This window comes from Coloeus monedula (genome assembly GCF_965178545.1).
Source record: "Coloeus monedula genome assembly, chromosome: 2".
In the NCBI taxonomy this organism is placed as follows: Eukaryota; Metazoa; Chordata; class Aves; order Passeriformes; family Corvidae; genus Coloeus; species Coloeus monedula.
In genome coordinates, this window is record NC_138782.1 from 61,674,112 (window position 1) to 61,694,902 (window position 20,791).

At 40.3% G+C, this 20,791-nt stretch overlaps 1 protein-coding gene across 2 annotated transcripts; it reads left to right on the forward strand.

The window, feature by feature from the left end:
* The first annotated feature begins 1,032 nt into the window (after positions 1 to 1,032).
* On the forward strand, positions 1,033 to 20,657 carry KATNA1 (katanin catalytic subunit A1). Of its 2 annotated transcripts, none has more exons than XM_082276704.1 (11): positions 1,033 to 1,098; positions 5,979 to 6,153; positions 6,870 to 7,027; positions 8,940 to 9,123; positions 10,963 to 11,084; positions 12,912 to 13,017; positions 13,354 to 13,512; positions 14,618 to 14,744; positions 16,250 to 16,384; positions 16,659 to 16,785; positions 20,439 to 20,657. In XM_082276704.1, exons 2-11 carry the CDS (start codon positions 5,983 to 5,985, stop codon positions 20,635 to 20,637), a joined length of 1,488 nt encoding a protein of 495 aa, XP_082132830.1. In that variant the 5' UTR covers positions 1,033 to 1,098; positions 5,979 to 5,982; the 3' UTR covers positions 20,638 to 20,657. The 2 variants fall into 2 exon arrangements, with proteins under 2 accessions (XP_082132830.1, XP_082132831.1); XM_082276705.1 differs by lacking the exon at positions 20,439 to 20,657 and adding an exon at positions 17,756 to 17,859.
* Positions 20,658 to 20,791: the final 134 nt, after the last annotated feature.

Sequence of the window (20,791 nt, forward strand, 5' to 3'; positions counted from 1 at the left end):
AAATTCCTCCAGCTCTCATCAACTAAGTGCTGTGATACACTTAAAATTTTAGAAGCTCAGCCGCAGCTTTCTGTGTCTTTACAGCTGAAGTAATGTAGGAATGATTATTTTAAATGTAGACACTTGTTAAATGGATAGACTAAAAGCTCCAGTTTAAGAATGGGTAGAAATTTAAGAACAACACGTAAGAATGGATGTGATATACTTAATTAGAGGATGACATACTGCTGTGGGGGTTTGGAGTTCACCCTGAAGGACTATCATAAACCTCCTGCATTGTGCCCAACCTTTAGATCCTATTTGTTGCTAAGCAGCTGAGTCTATTTAGACAGGTGATGAGGTCCTGCTCCATCAGGACACTCAAGGGCAGTTTCCTGGTCTGACTCCTCTCGGCAGCAGGTTTTCCTCAGCACTCTCAGATGCGTTTTCTTCCCCGGAATAACACCATCTGTGAGAGTTTGAAGAGGTGCAGACAAGTCACAAGCAAAGAACACGGAGATAAAAGTGGGTGCGTGCTATTCACTCGGCAAAACTCATATTTGTGAGTTACGGAAAGGAAATAGCCGAAGGAAGCCCCTCGAGCACCACGGCAGGATCTCAGGTGGGTACAGTGGTGCGGGGGGGAATCCGCGTTCGTCATCTTCGACTGAGGAAGGCACAAGCTTGTTCTCGTGCAAGCATTGGTGGTTCAGTGGTAGAATTCTCGCCTGCCACGCGGGAGGCCCGGGTTCGATTCCCGGCCAATGCAGTTGCTCTTTTATTTCCACTTGGTTTCTCCGCGCCTTTTTAAATTTTTTCTTTTCACTACTCCTTAAAATATAGAACCAAACCAGCTCTTCGCTTTTAGTAATACCTCTCAAACAGACACTGGCTCCTTGTCGGCCTTGCTGGGCGGACCTTGTCCCCCGTCCCACCAGGCTGGAAGTGACGCAGCCGGATTTGCCTTCAAAAATTGCCGGCGGCGGCGGCGGGAGGAGGTGGCGGGCAGGGCCGGGGCGGGGCCAGTGCCGCTGCAGGAGGAAGGGGGGCGGAAGGAGTGAAGAACTCGTGGGTGTCGGGAGCTGCTGCCGCTGCTGCCGGTGCGAGCTGTGGGGAGGAGTAAGTGAGCGAGAGGGGCTCGCGGTGTCCGCCCGGGCCCGCCTGTCCCTGCGGCCCGGGACGGGGGGCGATGGCCGCGCCCCGCGTGGCGGGGCCGCCCCGAGGGCTCCCGGACACGGGCGGGCTCCGCTGCTCTGTCCCGCGGCCGGAGGGCGAGGGGCCGCGGTGGTGGCTGTCGCGACAGCGGTGACCATGACCACGGAGCTCGGCGGTCTCATGAGGGCTGTGGCTCACACGTGGTTGGCGCCGCACGGGGCATCGCCGTCGGGGGCTGCCGCTGCCCGCAGGTGTGCGGCCGGCGCTCCCGGCCTCCGCAATCCGCCTGGGTGGGCTGCTGGTGCTACCGGCACGGAGCTCTGCTTCCTACTTCTTCCTTCACCCTCCACTTGCTTTGTTGGTTCTGGGGGTTTTTGTTAATATGCAGGAATCTGCGATGATGCAAATTTTCTGTCCAGACAGAGAGAAGCTGCGGGCAGCAATTCCAGGTATCCATTCTGCCGCGGACCTCTCTAAACTTCCAAAGAAATTTGCTAATTTAACATTGAGCATCAAAAAGAATGCTAGCCCCCCTGAAGTGGGGAGTAAGTAGCATGTTTAATAAAGCCTTCTGAAAGGCTTAGCCTGGAAAACATAAAATCATTTGCTACCAGTGTATCTCTACCTAGTGATTGATTTTTTTTTTGTTGTTTGTTCGCACAAACGGCCAGGTATATTTATATTTGTGGCTGCTGTGGTTTTCTTTTGCTACCGTTACTGTTGAATACAGCAACGGAATGAGAACCATTTTGTTTAGTATCCGGTAAGTCTGGCAACTCTTCTTCCCAGGTAATTGACATAATCACTTGTCAATACCAAATGTTGGCCGTGGATGTTATGAGGAAAGGTGTTAAAGCTGGAATGGAGCTCGGAGATGATGCAAGGTTATCATGTCTTCAGTAAAAACTGATTCCTGAAAGCTGTTACTTTGGGGTGTTTTTTTCTCATCTGGCTTGCCAAGAGAACTTTGCAAGTATTACACGGTTGCTTTGATGTCAGAGCCTGTATAGCAGGCTGAAATAATGGAAACATGTGTACTCTGCCAAAATTCAGGCTCTGGCTTAGTGCAGACATTGAGGTTGGAGCGAAGAACTCCTTGGAAGTATTTTCCATGTATGGCTCGTGCTGTTCTTCGAGTCAGCAGGTCCACCACAGTAATTGATACACTCTGGTGTTAATCTTCACTTCTCATCTCTGCATATCAATCTCGTATTTTATTTTTTAAAGTTTTTCTTTGTGTTACAGGATTGATGCAGTGTTCGGTTACCATTTCCCGGATTCTAACATATCACTGTGAGCAGAAATTACTTACAGTTATTCCTTATGCTGATTTCTTGAAGTCATTATGGAAAACATGAAGCATCCCCCGTGTTTCCTTGATAATGGTCAGGCTGTTTCCTTTCAAATGAAATACAAAAAAAAGTTCCAAAACCTCATTCTCACAAGCCGTAGGGATCTTGAACTTTTGTTAGGTTCAACCCTCGCTGGACTTGGCTGTTCTGTAGTCTAAAAATATTTTAGGTCCTTGGAGCAAATGATAAAATGTATTTTGTTACTAGAGAAGGGTTGATTTCGGGGAACCTTACATACTCACAGCTAGTGTGAAGAGTGATTATTCTTGTTGTGAAGCGTGTGTGTTTGTACACAGTGAAGAATTAAACTGGCAAGACAAAGTGCTTAGGTTATTTTCCTTGTATCCTGTTCACTGTAAACTTTACGAGCTTTTTAATGCTTTAGTGGCTGTTGGAACACAGATAACTTCATTGGTCCATGATTCATGGAAAGGTCATGGCTGATAAGTGCAGACCTGCTGCTTTGACATCCTGTTACGTGATAGCACCAAGGACTTGTAAACATACGCAATATTGCTAAGTGTTTGTAAATACTTTAAAAATTATTGAGTAGTGTCGGATTAGTTTTGTGAGAGTTTTAATCCCTTCAGTTCCGGTTTAACTCTGGATTTGTGTGTACTCATGCCTCGCACATCCTACACCCGGCTGAGCTGCCCCAGTGTATTGTGACCTTCTGCCACAAACTTCAGTCTGCTTTCAGATTAGTACCCTAACTCTTCTTTTTCCCCCTTAGAACGGCTTTAGCATCTTCAGTTACAGGTGCAGCAGAGCCATGGACTTTGATTAGTGTATCGGCTCTGACACTGCCAGAAGTCAAGTGGCAGCAGCAGTGGCATGTCCAGACATAAGCAGAGCCAGCAGCTTTTTCTGCCTCACTTGTACTCAAGAGTCTTGCATTTGGAAGCCACTTCAAGCTCTTCTGCTCTTATGAGTCAAGATGAAGTAACAAATTAAATTTGTTTTCTAGTTTAAACTAAATTATGTTGCATTTTCAATACCACTGATGAAACAGGTGGATTCCAGTAGCATTATAAACTTGCGTGAGCACCTTGTTTTTTCTTTTTTTCTTCCCATGAGTTACTAGCTCATTCTGCATACATGTCTGTTTCTACTTGCTGTCCTTACTTTCTCTGCCTTTTCTAACCTGAAAATCTCATTTACTCTTTCATTATGTGCAGTGTTATCCTTCTGTTCCCAAGCTTTCATATATTTCTGGCTTAGCCTCTTTAGTTTTGGGTTTTTTTTTTTTTTTAAATAGTTATTTTCACATTTCCAAATGAAAGCTATTCTTACAAACTTTTTTTTTTTCTTTTTGTGGATACATAGAGTTGCTGTTCTGCTTGGATTGCTCTACAGCATTCAATGAAAAAAAGTTACCTGTGACTTCCCTCTGTATTTAAAAGTCTAGTTTGGTTTTAGTAACTTGCTATTACTTGATTTTTAAAATGTCTATTAGCATCTTGCTCAACTTGTGATTTCAGTAGTGTTAGTCATCGGTTTGAATTCTCAGGACAGGCAAACAGGTGTATCTGGTAGGATGAGCAGGAGTGGAAAAGCTTGCTCCTAAATATAGCAGGAAAAACTTTGGTAACATCTGTGTGATGATCCATACAGCAGCTGACAAACATCTTCAAGCTCTTTCTCCTGAGGTTAAAACCAAGAGAACTCCCAAGCCAAACTCTGTCTCCACAGCATAATTAAATTAGCCTGGGATATGTTAGTCTGTGTAGTTGATGGTCACATTAACTCTATCAGCTTGTAGACATCATGGCCAGCTGGGCGAGTGTCTGGCTGGAGTGAGATTACAAGGTGGAGGTTGTGTGATAGCAGGTTTCCAAGCTCACCCCCACGGGTCCCTTCTGCAGGGAGGGGTGTGGGCTCTCAGAGGCCTGTCTTCAGCTCCCCTGCTGCCAGAGTTTTGCTGTTTCAGACTGAAAATTTTTACAGCAGCTATCTGCTCCAAGGGAAGCTGGGGAAGGAAGAGGACGGAAGCAAAAAAGAAGAGGATGTTGGCCCAGGAATGCCTGGGCTGTGTGTCTGTGCATAAAACTACTTGGAAAGGGGTCAGAAAAAAGAGTGAAAGCCCTAAAACGTTTGATTTGTACTTAGCAGTCCCTTTTAAAATTGAGAGCTCACATTTTAGCAGTAGGTTGGCAGGTGTGTGCAAAGTGTGGCTTCTGAAACCTCTGGTAATGTGTCTGAATTGGACCCTGACCTGGTCTTGAAATATATTCTGTCTTAGGTCTGTTTATGGCGCATGTGAATTTAGTGCCTCTTACATTCTTTAAATAGTTGATCTGTATCAAGTGTGCTTCATCCCAGGGCTTAGCTGGAATTGCTTGTCTGCAGTTGCTTCTTCCTGGCACTGGGTACAGGTACCAAAATGAGAGCAGGACAACTCTCTTGCAGGCATGTTTATTTGCTGATTTTAATGTTTTCTGTGCCTGGTTAAGAAATTAGGAGGTGAGTGGGGACATTCTTGGTGCATAAGAGGCAAGAAAAGTGGAGACAGTGCAGGTGTCTTAGAGAAGGGGATGGGGTGTATTAAAGACACTGACAGTAACATGGGAGACTGCTCTATGGACAGTGGCACTGTAAAGAATGAGTACTACTTCTACTGTACTTGTGTAAATAATACTTCTGTGCTATTCTAATCTAAAAGCACAGATTCTGCTAGTGCTACAAAGTGGAAGCAGTCACAGTCTATGATGTTTGCTTCAAAAAAACATTAACAACCACCACTGGCAGGGAAAAATAGCATGGTTTGAACAATATGTTAAATAAAATGGGTAGTTACACACTAAATGTTTAATTGTGGCTTTTACTTACTTTCAGTGATAACTTAAACAGCCTCAATGTTTTTCAAGGGTTTATTTTTAAGTGTAAGAAGGAAAGTGATAGAAAGATGCAAGCTCGGCATGGAAGATGGATATTTGTTACAAAGAAACATTAAATAAAATTGAAGAATTGTAAAATCAAACTAATGGAAGAATAGTGTTTTCCGCAAGGCAAAAATTAGACTGTTAAAACTCGCATGGAATGTTAAGACAAAAAAAAGTTAACGAAACACAATGCACTAGGAAGAAGAGCTTTGATTTATTACTTGATGGGTGTTTTTTGTTTTAAACCACAGGCCAGCACAGTAAAATACTAATTTATCTTACAGTAGAATAAAGAGGCAGGGAGAATATGCAATTGTGACTTGAAGCAGTGCATTTAAATCTGCATATTTTATATGGGCTTTTTGACAGAATCTCTGTGACAAGAAGCAAAGCTGTGACATGAAACGTTTAATTTCTAGAAACAGAATATCAGTTATCTTATTATACGGATGACATTAATTTTAGGCCTTTTTTTTCTATCTGGTATTTTTTCAGCTTCTTTATTTTGGTATGCCAAATGAGCTAATAAGCATATGAAAATACTTAAAAAAAATTGTTCCAGTACTGGGTTGGTTTTTTTACTTCCTTAATATTTCCTGGTTTTTTTCAGCTTCATGTTGAACATGAGCCTTGTTATGATCATTGAGAATGTGAAGTTGGCCCGTGAATATGCCTTACTGGGAAATTATGACTCTGCAATGGTCTACTACCAGGGAGTTCTTGACCAAATGAATAAGTATCTGTACTCTGTGAGAGATACCTATCTGCAACAGAAATGGCAGCAGGTAAATTAACACTTTCTGGGACATTTTGGGGGGAAAGCATTGAAGTAGCAAGAATTGCCTATCTTATTGTAAACAAAAATATAAAAAGACCTACCCCTATTCTCTAATAAACAAGTGTTGTTATATATAGGCTTCTTTTTTGTTACATAGACTTGTTTAAGTCATCTTCATGACTTGTCTTTCAGTGGCAGAACAGTCAATGCAACATGCTCCTTGGGAGCCAGTGCACTGTCTGCCTTGTTGGCTACTTGCTGATGAGTGCCTGTTACGCTGAAATTTTTCAGTCTGGTATCATTTGGGTCTTATTTCCCCCAATGTTTTAGTGGGGCTAAGGTCTTTAATAGCAAGTGAGTTGTTAATTTGTCCTCAACAAAAACCATGATTTCTTTTCATTGGTATTCTGTTTATTAGGTTGATATTTCTGATTGATATTTAGTCTGTTAGGTTTTGTCATACCTGTTTAATCTGCAGAATTTGTCAAAAGTCTTTGTTAAATCCAAAATCTCTCAGTTTGTTCTTCAAATGTGCTGAGGAAGGCAGAAAAACCTCCTTAGTATCTAACGTGCATAATTCTTGTTTACTGAAGTAGAATTAGGTAGCTTGTTAAACCCTGTGGAATCCATCCAGGCATTACATGGGCTTGAACAGAGGACTGTTACAAACTTATTTCCAGTGTGCTTAATGTGCCTAATCTACCTTTTTTTTTTTTTAATCAGGTTTGGCAGGAGATAAGTGTGGAAGCTAAGCATGTGAAAGATATAATGAAAACACTGGAGAGTTTTAAACTAGACAATACTCCATTGAAAGCCTCACAACAAGAATTACCAGCTCACGATGCAGAAGTCTGGTCTTTGCCAGTACCTGCTGAACGTAGGTAAGAGGAAACCTGAAGACCTAAATTAATATTTATCAGGACAAAGTGTGCTTTGACTTCAGCCTGTTGTGGTGTAATTTTTGTTCTTGAACTTAGATGTGTAACACTCGCACCAGCAGCTTGACACCATTTGTGGTGAAGGAGGTGTCATTTTGAGGCAGCCTAATCCAGAATGTTCTGGGGGTTTTATCTTACATTGGCCTGACTAGTGTCAAGCTTCTTCCCCTACACACTGTTGGCTGAGTTGTTTGGTTTTGACTTTTTATTTCCCTTTTGTCTTTGCTGGCATTAATTAGCTGGTTCAGGATGCTAAAGACATTGTTCTGTGTGTCTAGTGGGTTTTTGTTTGGCTTTGTTTTTTTCTTTTTTTTTTGTGAGTAGCTGCCTGAGCTGGTTCACTGGAGGTTCTAACATATGCCAGTGGTAGCACAAAGGAGGGAACAGGAGTACATGCTGAGCAGACACAGAACTGTACATTTTGACATAAAGTGATTGTCAGATTACTTCAGCTGTATTGTCAAATTATTGTTTGAGGCTTTGAACTTACAAGGGTTTTCTCACAGAGAGATACCTTCAGTCTTTATGGGTACATTTTAATGTCTGTTTTTAAATTGATTTATTTTAAGCCTGCCTTCTGAAAGAAATGGGTCCTGTGTGATCACATTATTTCTGTATATCTCATTTAATAACTTTGGAATACTCACAGCCAAATTCAGTCAAATGTTATGGAAGGATAAAATCTGAGAGGTGGAACTTTCCTAATGTTTTGAGGGTTTCTAGAGAAAAGATACACAAATCCATGTTTATAAAAAGGGAAGGTCTTGAGAGAACTGTTCCTGTTCCATTTGTCTTGCCAGCTGCTGAAATATTGAATTGTGGCAATATGAAAAAGCCACAGTGAAAACTTGGGCTGTGTTGCATCAATTCCCATCTTGAGATAGCAGAACTCACAAACTGAGGTGGAAATTAGGTGTGGAATCACACTGTGTATTTTGAGCTTTGGGGTGGAATCCGTAGGTGTTCATAAATACAAATAGGTTGGTAGAAATTCCACTTGGAGAATGAAAATACTCCTAACACGTATGGTCTTACCATCAGCATATTCATGTAGTGTAATATGCATTTCATCCTGAAGAGATCTGTAGTGTTCTGACAAACTCACTGCTGTGAATCAATTAAAGACAATTTCTGTGAAGGTATTATGTGAAGGATCCTGACACATCTTAAACGATGCATCAAAACACATAATTTAGTTTCAGTAAATGCTCTCCAAATCAAAGATTTAGATTTTCCATTCTCTGGAAATATCCCTGAACTTAAACTTGGCAAGTAGCTTATTAATGCCGAAATTTTAGGGGGGCCCATGGAAAAAGTGTATCTGTGAGAGTAATGGACTTGTATGGGAAAGAAACTGAATTTTAAAAAAGAAGTTCATAATACCAGTCACAATAGTGGTTTATTCCCAGGCACTTCTAGAAGCAGTTTCATTTCCAGCAACTGGAGGCCTCACATACATGTTTTTCTTCAAAGGAAGTGGGAGCAAAAGGTAATGAAAGTGAAATTGTCATTCCCACAAAACATTTACATTTCTTTGTGTAGAGAAGTGAGGACCATGGTGATAAGCAGAATTTTTTTGTTTGTTAATTTTTTCTAGGCTGCATATTACTTTTACTGATGAAATATACAAAGCAAAGCACTTGTTTTAAAAAGTGAACCCTGAGCTTGTGGCAAAGGGAAAATGGATTTTTACTGACTATCTTAAAATACCTGTCTTTGACATATAGCTGTTTCTGACATACAGATTTTTATCTTGAGCAAAATGGCTTTTCAGTTTGTAACCAGTTGATTTGGTTAGGTAGTGCTCACCAGTGGCTTTACACTGAGGTTTTTTGCATATGTTACAACTAATTAGACCTTCGCCAGGACCCAGGAAGCGTCAGTCTGCTCCGTGCAGTGATTGCAGAGCTCACAATAATCGTGTAAGTGCAGCTGTCAGAGGCTCTCACCGTCCATCCTCTCGAAATCCCAGTGATAAAGGGAAGGCAATCCGCAGCCGGGAAAAAAAGGATCAGCAAAATAAAGGAAAAGAGGAAAAGGTAAACTTGCAAATAACTTCATGGAGTTGTGAAAGTCAGACTTGCTTTCTTACTACTGAGTGTATTCTAAAATGACATCCCTATAAAATGTTTCTTCTGTTCATGTCAGCGTGCTGATTTGAATCTCACCTTGTAGGGTGTCTTTGCTTTGTGCACAGTGTTGATTATGGATTAATTAAAAACAAACAGTTGCTCTGGGAAGTTGGGATCTGGTAAATGTATCTGAAGGTGGGTGTTTCCAAGCTCTTCTTGGTGGTGCCAAGCAGTAGGACAAGAGGCAGTGGGCAGAAACTGCTGCACAGGAAGTTCCAGATGAACATGAGGAAGAACTTCTTTACTGTGCGGGTGACGAGGCACTGGAACAGGTTATCCAAAGAGGTTGTGGAATCTCCCTCACTGGAGATACTCAAGAACCGTCTGCACGCAATCCTGTGCCATGTGCTCTGGGACAACCCTGCTTGAGCAGTGAGGTTGGACCACCACTGTGGTCCCTTCTGACCTGACCCATTCTGTGGTTCTGTGACGTGTTTACTACAACTTGAAGGCAGTTGTTTAAGATTAATACCACTGGATTTCTGAGATGGAGCCTGGTGGCACTCATTCAAGTGGGACATCTTTGTGGCTTAATTGCTTTGAGTATAATGTAAACCAAGATTGACTTGCCTCTTCAAAGCATTTCAAGATTTACTTAATCCTTAAAGGAGAGTCTTGTGGGGTTTTTTGGGTTTTTTTGAGATCTGTTCAGTTTTAGATGAACAAAACCCCAGCATACTTGAACTCTGATCTGTTCTTGGCAATCAGAGTGCTTTAATTTTCACTTTGTGTTCTGGTCTCCATAAATTTAGCTGATGACCAAAGTAAGAGACCATACAGGAGACAGTAGATTCCTAGTTTTCCAGGGTCTAAAGAAATCAAATATCCATGCAATAGTTTGTTAGCTTCAGCAGCCTTAAGTTGTGGCAAGGTATCATGGCCTGTGGAGATAGCATAATCTACAAGGGTGGAATTCTTTAGCTGTGTAAGCTGCTACTTTTATTAGGAGCTAAATTAGATTGTCTTTGAGTGATAATACTCTCTCCATCAGAATATACCCACAGAGAGACAGGATAGGTCTCTTTTTCTCTTTTACAGTTGTTCTGTCATCACCAGTGCTTGCTGTTAAATGTATAAAACCAGGGTATGTCTAGTGCATTTTATTTCCCTTCAGTTGCATGGTTTCTGCTGTTTGAGCCCTTTCAACTGTGTAGCTTCTTTGCTTCAATTCTGCTGCAGAGCTGCTTCTCTGCTGTTCATGTCCATGCTTCTGTATCAGTTAATTAGCTCTGGTTTTACTCCTGTGGTCTCCCTGCAGATCACCTCTGCTCATTCTACATATGGAAATCACACTTAATTTTGTTTTTTGTGTCCCACATACATGGCATATTTATGACACTTAGAGAATTTGAGATACTCTCAGTGTGACACTTTGTGGTCCAGTCTTATGCATTATTTCCTCCTACCTTGTCTCAGATAGTTTTAGGTTTCTCTGGGAGAAGAGGCAGAAACTGTTACACTGGGATAGGTGTATGCAGTTTTGATTAGGTACCAAAGCAAAGAAACTGCATCAGTGCAATATGCTGGCTTTGGGGAGAAGGAAATGAAACAAGGGCAGTACAGAAATCTGGGTGAAACACACAGATCCATCCTGCAGTGCAGCTGTAATGTGGATGCTTCATAATTTTCATGCTGGTTTATGTTGCCACCTTCTAAAAATATGATGCTGTTATGGAATTGTGATAAAAACTAATTAGTAGCATAACCATTGTTATGTATTTACATTGTTATATCCTTTATATGTAGAACAAATCCACATCAGAGATTTCAGAGTCTGAACCAAAGAAATTTGATAGTACTGGATATGACAAAGATTTAGTAGAAGCTTTGGAAAGAGATATAATTTCTCAGAATCCCAACATTCGATGGTAAGTTTGAGTACTGCTGTTTAGTCTCTTGAGTTGTTGTTTCTATTGCCTCTTACATGATATGACAAGAATTAAGTATTTTATCAGATACTTACGTAAGGAAAGTATATACAGCTTTTCCTTACTGCCTTTGAATAGGCAACTAAACTTCTTATGTAGCTGAATATTTCTAGAGCTCAGTTTTTTTTTTTCTCCCCCACACATAGCTTCATATAATAGTTGGGGCTGGATGGGACCTTTAAAGATCAGCTTAAGCAGTCCCTTGCCATGGGCAGGGACATCTTTCCCTAGATCAGATTGCCTAAAATCCTCTCCAACCTGGCCATATGAAGCTTATCAAAATTTTCTGGGAGTCCTAAAATCAATTTTTGAGATACTCTTTTGCAATGTAAAAGTTTCTAATGTCTGTCAGTGTCTCTTGATTTGAAAAACTGTTTTGCTACTTTGGGGCATAGCAAGACAGAAAACTGATTATGATGCCATGAAGATTTTTTGCCTTTTCTTTTATACCCCTGTTATACCTTTTTTACAACTTCTGTATTCTTTAGTGCTTTTTGCCTACATTCTTGGACTTGTCAAGCTAGGAGACTAAACATTTTAGAAGCTTTGTAGTTAGGGATCACTGTGCCCCAGACCCCAAGGTCCTCTCCAGAACACATTCTGTAAACTAAGATAGAACCATCCAGGGGAAGGTTCCTTGGGGAGGGGGGCTCACTCGAGACTCTCATTGGGGAATTTTTGATAGATATGCTAATTAGTAAAACCTATAATGTTATACCAGATCTTTTGGGGGTGTGCATTGCGGGGTGCACTGAGGTGCATTTGACCTGGACGTGTGCACCTAAGGATCCTTAAAATAAATACCAAGGTAAAATCCCTTTTCCCCTTCTAACCATGTCTGCCTCTTGATTTTAAGACCAGGAAAAGGCACCAATTAACAAAGGAGTTAATGTCAATATCAGAACCCTTTGAAATGTTGCTGGACATGATGTGGCCACTAGTGTAAAATAAAATCCTGTGCCAGTACCTTTACATAAATGTGTTAAACCTTATACAAAGGTTGTTTTGTGTTTCAAATGTTTCCAAGCTTAGGTGGTTTTGTGAGGATTAAATGAGCAAAAATCTTTTGGCAAATAAAGTAGGCTTTAAAAAAACCTGAACAGTCCCACAAAACACTTTGTGTGCATGCAGCTGTCATGTATTTCAGTTTAATATTTAAATATGTTTCAGTTTTTATATTGACTCTTAAATTACGACTTCAGATTTGAAACTAATTCTTCATATTGATGTGTTTTGAAACCAAAATGTTACTTGGGCACATGCTGATAAGAGGAATGCCCTGAGAGTTACCCTCAAGGAAATAAGACCAGCCTGTAAGGTATCTAAGAATTAATACATTTGTAACTCTGAAAAAGAATTCTAAAAATTCTCTTTAATTCTACTCCATTTACTAGTCTTCAGCAAGTTGTTCTTGTAACAATGAAAGAAGGTATTTAAGTTTCAGGGCCATCTCAGCAAAAGAAGAAGGCATAATCTGTAGTTAGCCTAAGTTGCACCAACTTGCTTTACTCTGTTCTTCTGTGGATACTGACAGTGGTGCTCTAGTGAAATAGTTCATGTCGTTCTTGCTTTTGCATCCAGCTGGAGTCTACCTGCCAGATGCCAATTGTAGTTGTTACAGGCTTTTGCCATTAGAACGTAAATAATTCAAGAAAATGCATTGGGTTTATGGGAGAGCTGGTGTGTAACAGTAAGTTTAATTGTGCTGTGGAGTGACTCTTTTGCATGCCATTTGAATCTGTCAAACAACTTTCTCTTTCTTGTCAGGGATGACATTGCTGATTTAGTAGAAGCCAAAAAGCTGCTTAAGGAAGCTGTAGTTTTACCAATGTGGATGCCAGAGTTTTTTAAGGGGATTAGAAGACCCTGGAAGGTATGAAAAAACCTGCTTCTGTGATCATAAGTAGGATTTTGAGATTGCATCTTGGCAGAGTAAGAAATGTCAAATGTTTTACACTTTAAGTAAATTCTTTCCACATTTTAGTAGCAAAATTTATGGTAGATAATAACAGCAAGACAAAGATGTCAGCCAGATACCTGCACTGTCTTCAGCTACATGTTTGCAAGTAAGCAATACTATTCATTACTTACCTTTGAATAACTTTTCAAGGGAAAGTGTACATCCAGTATTTTACTATTACACTAAACAAACTGTAAAGTTCTCTGGTTTGGTTCTTGTCCTAAAAGTGGTTCTTTTTCATATTAATAGGGTGTGCTGATGGTTGGTCCTCCTGGTACTGGAAAGACCCTCCTAGCAAAAGCTGTAGCCACTGAATGCAAGACAACTTTTTTCAATGTTTCTTCTTCCACACTTACCTCAAAATACAGAGGAGAATCTGAGAAACTTGTTCGTCTGCTGTTTGAAATGGTGATTTAAGTTTCTGAATATGAACAATGAGATAATGAAGTAGAATCACCTCTGGAACAATGAAACCGCACCAAGGTTTCATACTCATAGCATACATAAACAGCTCTCCAAGCTTCAAATGCTTGGGGCATTTCTGATTTGCCCATTTGCATTTCAAGATTATTCCTAAATAGATTTATAAAAGCTGAAAAATTAGGTCATCTTTAATTTTCAGGGTTAGCTTGCTATGTTAGAGGTAGCTCACTAAGCTGGTGAGTGCTGCAGAACATACTTGAATGTAAATATAGGGATGGAATTAATTGCTTTCTGGGTGAGAACCCTATTTTTAGGCTGTGTTTTGTTGTTTTTGTGGGTGGTTTTTTGTTTGTGCTTAAAAGAAGTGGCCTTCCAAACTGTATTTGGCTTCAGAGCACATAATACTTGAAATGGGCTCAGAAAATAGTTGCCTTTTTTTAACATGTGTTACCAGGTTTGCATGCAGTGTTTGCACAGTACTGAAGGGGAAAGCAGAGTTGCAGTTACAGTAGTCAGAAAAGTCAGGAAGTAAAAGATCTTTTACATTATGGTTTGGTAGGTCTGGTACCAGCTCATTTAATGTCAAAAATGCAGATACACAATGAACAGCATCTCAACTGTTCTTTTTTATTATCCTGGATCCTTGTCTTTAAATGCTCTTGTTTTCAAAAAGGTCAGAGTTATTTTGCAGTTGACCTCTCTTGGACAGGTTCCGTGTCATGGTGTCCCAGCTTAACATTCTTCCTAACTTTAACTGAAATCTTATTCAAGCATTCTGTGATGACTTTCACAGCTAAAAATGTTACTCCTAATGTGGAAAACTGCCTATAGCTTATTAAATGTTTTTTTATAGCCCTAGCAACTACAGGGCTTTGCCAAAAGCTCTCCTACTCAAGTGCTGTGAATGAATGCACAGCTGCTCTGTACCTGAGTGCTGGGGTCTGAGAGAGGAAAGGGTGGGGATTGTTCAATACTTGTGAGCTGCTAGAATGGGGTAAATACATCATTACTCAGCTCTGAATATGCTGCTACTTCTTAAATGAGAGTAGACTGCTATTTCAGCTTCTTCTTTATCTTTTGCTTTCTTCAGGCTCGATTTTATGCCCCGACAACCATATTTATTGATGAGATAGACTCCATCTGTAGCCGCAGGGGAACTTCAGAGGAGCATGAAGCCAGCCGACGTGTGAAGGCAGAACTGCTGGTTCAAATGGATGGTAAATAACCTGATCACTGGGAACTGCTGGACTGGAGGAAACTTGAGGGACAAAAACCAAAAATCATTCAAAACTTCACTCTTCAGAAGCAGTTTTTTGAAAGCCTTACATGAAATTTGGGTTAAAAGCTACAAGTGATGTTGTTCAAGTCTTTTGGCCTCTGAGCCAAAAGTGATCCAGAAAAGGAGGATTCAATAGAAAATACATGATTTCATAAGAGCAGCAGAAAAACCCCCTGTTTCTCTCAGTCTTCGCCTGGCATGTCACTCACTTCTTCAAAATTAAGTAAAAAGTGGTTCAAAAGAACTGTTACCTGTTCCAATTTAAACTTCAAAGGCAGCATTACACTTAACTTCTTTGGGATCTCTTTTTCTCCCAAAAATATAAGTAAAAGTGAAGATCATCTGTTTCATAGAAGTGGTTGGGAGAGTTTTCATTTTAAAACACTTGAGTTCACTACAGATGTGTGGCTAGTATTTCACAAATCAGCGAGGTTCAAAAGCAGGTAACAGCGCAGAGTTGCTGTAGAGGCATCCTTTTTATATTCTGGTGAGCACAGAGAAGGATAGGAACTACTGAAAAGTGCTAATCTATGGACTGATTTGTGATAGAATTCCATGAGTCAGAAGATTTGCATATTTATTTCTCCTTCTCTGATGTTGGTACCCTTTTATTTTTGTCTTTAAAGAGCAGCAGAGCTGTAATACTGTTCTCATGTCAAGTATGTACATAATCTGATTTTATTAATAACAACTATTTGAATCCTTTTACTTAGGCTTTCATAAATAGTGTTTTATATGCAGGTTCTCAAGCAGACTAGGTGCAATGGCTATCCCACAGCCCAATCCTGTTGTTCTAAGCAAAAACAGTAGATACAGAGAGTAGCAACTTTAAGAAAATTACCTTCTTCCTATTGTAGCAGGTTCATACTGTTTAGAAATTGAGGTATTCTGTCTGTCTCTGAGAAGCTGTGATTTAGTTCACCAAATTTAAACATTACTTCAGCAGTTTGTACAGTCCATCTGTACACGTGAAACCTTTGGCCGGAATTCAGAAGTGAGGACACCTTGTAGGGAAGTCATGCTGCTTTTGTGTGGCTGTTGGTGAATACTGTGAGGGACGCCTGGTTTTTGGTGTGGTGGTGGTGTTGGGGGTTGGTTTGTTTCCTCGCATGCTGTTACAAGGTGTCGACATGAAAACTGAACCACTGTTTTGGCAGAAGTACAAACAACCTCCTGTAAAACCATTCTAGCTATGATAGAGAGGAACTTCCTGGTCTGAGCAGTGGCCTCTGCCCCTGCTCCTGTTTAAACCAAGTTTCCATTTAGGCTTGCAGGCTGTCATAGAGATGAAAAAGCGAACTCTGTTGCACTTGGTGATTCTGTTATGCTTGGGCTTATTAAAGTGCAGTAGAGTAGCTGCTTTAATACTACAGAACTGTTTTCTCCATACATGAAATTTCAGAAAACATACGTATATTTTACCTCCTCTTTTCTCCATTGCAGGTGTTGGGGGGGCTACTGAAAATGATGATCCTTCTAAGATGGTCATGGTGCTTGCTGCTACTAATTTTCCTTGGGATATTGATGAAGCCCTACGACGAAGACTAGAAAAGAGAATTTACATTCCTTTACCATCAGGTATGAAGAATTCGGGAGAGGAGTAGTTAAAAATTCTAAAATCTAAACTTTATCAATATTGCTTTAGTTTTGATCACTTGGTTTAAAAATCTAATTGATACATGTATGCAAATTCACTTACAGGTTCAGGACCAGGTTGAATTTAAACATAAACATTTACTCTTGTAGCAAGTACAGTGTCCTTTTTCTCATTCTTCTCTCTTATCCTCCTTCAATTTATTATTTATCTTCAGAAAGCAAATTGTATAGACTCAATTTTGTTTTCTCTGGTTAGCCAAAGGTAGAGAGGAACTCCTGAAAATAAATCTGCGAGAGCTGGAACTGGCTGATGATGTTGACCTTGCAAACATAGCTGAGAAAATGGAGGGTTATTCAGGTGCAGACATTACCAATGTATGCAGGTAAGTTGACATTGCATCATTTGTGTTACTACTGCTGCAGACTCTGGGAAAACTGTAAGGTAACCAGTTTACGTGATTAAAGTTATTGCATAAAAATGGACTGTAACTTGTCTTTTATGTATGGCTAAAAGGTGAAATACTGCATTAATACTTACCTAAATTTCTGTTTGAAGAGTAGTTGCAACCTAGTAATCTAATCCGCTGTGGTTTAGGTAAAATTCTACCTTCTTTCATGTAGACTAAATTCCATGCATGAGGACTATCCAGAGGATGGTAAACTTTAACTTGTAGAGTTGAAGTCATTCTGCTGGAGTTGTACAACTTCTGCAGAAATCCATGTGTAAGAGGCAACAGTGATAGAGGCTGGAATAACTAAAGTAAAACCACAGGGTTTTCTTCCTTCATGACATGGAAAAGGTGTAGAGTCTTGTGTGATGGTGCAAGAGCTGTGTACTCAGCACGTTGGTTTTTGTGATTAGACTGACTAAAGTTTTCTGCTACCTGCTCCATTTCCCTGTCTTCTCTGTTCTATTGGCATACAATTGTGAGCATATTCTCTAGCCTAGATTCCTGAAATAATTGACTAAAAATACCTTCTAATCCTTCTGTTATATTTTCTTTGAAAAATTGGAAAGGGAAGGAAAGGACTGATCTATTAAGAGATAAGTGTCAGTTGTCCCATGCACATTAAAAGACTTGCACTGGCACAGTCGCAGCAGTGGCAAACTCTGGGATCTGCAGTACGGGGCAGAGAACTGAAGCTGCTTAAGGTGCTGTTGTCATCTGATAAGCACCTCTGTAACGCTGCTTTCAGGCTTTGGAGGTAGCATGGAAGTGTGGCAGGGCAAGGCTTCAGCTCCTAGTTGTTCCAGCCCAACTTTTGTGGGGTTGTGCTTTGAGCATGATGAGAGAGCTGGAGTAAAGGCAACTCCTGGCTACTTCCTCAAACGTGGATCCGTTTCTTGCCTAGATTCCTAACGTGGCTCTGCAGACACGTGTCAGCACAGCTGAGAGGACAATGTGCTGTGCCACAGGGATGAAAGCAAGTAGCCTGTACGCAAAGCTGCCGCCAAAGGCTCTGTCAGCAGGGCTGCTGCAGGCTGAGCTAAAAGTTTGGAGCCTCCTTGCACAGTGTCTAGGAAAAGAATGGTATGTTAGTTGCTCTGAATCTGTGTTGTGCAGGTTTGTTTCATTTGTAGGTTTGTGAGATGAATTTGTGGTGTTCTTTTGATCAGTCTTGGTGTTGGTTCTGCTTTGAAAGCAGTTTGTGCTAATAGGTTCATGTTGTATGAAAGAGTGTTTATTTGATCTGGTGCTTTGTGCATTTTAGCTGCAGTTTGTCTCCTCCAGTTTGTTCAGTGTTTGTTGTTTGTAATTAATTTTATACTGAATATCAATACACTTGTTTTAGAAGTGAAAATACGTGATGTTTTTCAGTGAATTTTATGTGTATATGTATTTGTACACAGTTACATTTGATTTTATTTAACCAAAGTCCATTTGTACAAATACTATTAAAAAAAAAAGGCAAACAGATAAAACCACAAAGAAACATCTGAATCTTCCACTTGTGGCAGTCTCTGAAGTGATGACTGAGGTGGCAGCAAGCAGAAATCCAGATGAACTGGGATTTGGATGTCCGTGATTTGAAATCACTAAGAAAGTACTCATATTAGCCTGTGTATTTACACTTTGTTCATGGTGTCAGGAGAAATAGCTCTTGGGCATGATTGTTTCATTTACGTTGAGACAAAAAGATGTGGCTGATTTAAAAGCGCTTTTTTATGATTCAGGCTCTCAGTATGTAAGCATAGTAAAGTCCAAGCCTGTATACTGTGACAGTCCTTGCTAGTGACACAAGCAAAACCTAAGAATAAGTGGACCAAGAGCTCTGGTTTACTGAAATGACCCTCCTATCTTAAAGAATTTGAGGTGAAGTCAAAAGTTTGCTGAGCCAGAGTGAAAACCAGTCAGAGGTAACAGTACAGTTCCTAGCAGTCAGCATATAACCGTGGGAAATGAAGGTGAACCTTCATTTTAAAATGACTTTCAGGAAATACAAAATGCATCTAAATTGCAGATTAGATGTGAGTATGAACTGACTTTGAATCATCGTTTTGAGTGGACTGTGAATGTTGAAAGGCCTTCAGAACAGAACTGGCCCCTGCTGGCCCCTCCAGTGGGTGGCTGCTTGTTTTTTGAATACAGCTTTGGTGCTTCTCCAGGCACCAAGGGTGCATTTGAGAAAGCACCAGGAGTTCCGTTTGGAATGACTGTCCATAAAATGACTTTACAAAAGGAAGTGGTGGCAGCTGCACTTCGGTTCTTTCTGTGGGTTAAGGTACGATGGGCTGGTTGGTTAGATTGTTGGATTGTTTTTGCTGGACTTTCTGGGTTTTTTTTAACTGCTGTCTGGAAGCAAATTAGATGCATGTAATGTTCCCCCCACCCCACTGTGTAACAGTAGCTTATGGTTTATAAATGATGATGTAACAGCGAAGCATGGTGATATTTGGTTGAGATGGAGTTCAATGAGGCAACCTTTTGGTTGGTCTGACATTTTTGCTCCTGTGTTACAGATTTTAATTTATTAATTAGCACTGATATTAGCTTGGTTGGTCAGAGCATGGTACTGATAACATCAAGGTTGTGGGTTCGATCCCTGTACAGGCCATTCATGTAAGAGTTGGACTCAATGATCCTTGTGGGTCCCTTCCAACTTGGAATATTCTGTGATTCTGTGAACTATTTAGTAAATTCCTGAAGTCTGTCAGCTGTGGTTTCCTTTCAGGGGGGAGGGGGTGGTACTGAAACAGAATATGCTCAAACCATCTTCCTAAATCCTTCCAGAAGACAAACGTATAGGTTTTTCTCTCTTTGGATTCGCACCTACTGATATGACACAATATACTATTGTGACATCACCGAGATTACACTTCCATCTTTTTTACTGCTAGACAAATAAGCAGCATTTTCTGGTTATTATAAGATATATAACAATGAATTAGCAGGAACTTTAGCCTTCCAGTGTTATCTAATTATCACCTCACCAGCTTATCACCTGCTGCTACCAGATTTCCTGCTGGAAATCTAAATGTAGTCAAACCTAACATGAAAGAAAATGACACACTCATAAAAACACTCAGTGCTTATTAAGGCCAGAAGTTTGAGGAGCTACAGACAACAGATTTTGTCATTTAACACTGAGATGTGAGCATACCGGTTAGAGGTAGATACTGTTGACTCCTCTGTCTTTGAAGTGGGATTCCTGTTCAAACATTCAAAACACTCCAGCTACTCCTTCTATATCTACGAGGAGTGAAATTGTTATTGCCTTGTTGCTGTTCAAAAATACTATAAACAGCAGCTGCATCATAGGCATGCAGTGACATCAGCTAAACCAGTTTGTCCTCACCTCTTTTGCCTAGCCTGTGAATAGCAGCTGTTCAGATAATGCCATGTTTGAAAAATATGGATAGCATGGTATTGTAGTTTGTACAAGCACTTTGAGATCTTCCCATCAAAGTTTACAATTCTTTATTGTATCTTTCTGAATGCAGCAGCTTAGCTGGAATGCCATGTTGAGCCTTTCAAACAATTGAACTTGCCATCCTGCATTGAGTAATGATTTTATTTTCTTACCCTCCGACTAGAGATGCATCGTTGATGGCTATGAGGAGGCGTATTGAAGGCCTGACACCAGAAGAAATAAGAAATCTTCCCCGAGATGAAATGCACATGCCAACAACTATGGAAGACTTTGAAATAGCTTTGAAGAAAGTTTCTAAATCTGTATCTGCTGCGGACATTGAGAAATATGAGAAATGGATAGTTGAGTTTGGATCATGTTGAGTTGTCTTCTCTTGAAGAAAGACCACCTTATGTCTTAAAACAGCTTTAGAAGTAATCAGTGATGTGTCACTGCACTGCATGCTCTTTTTAACTTTTGTAATTTAAGAGTAACAGATGTCTAAATAAATTTTTTTCGAAAATGCAAATTCTGCCT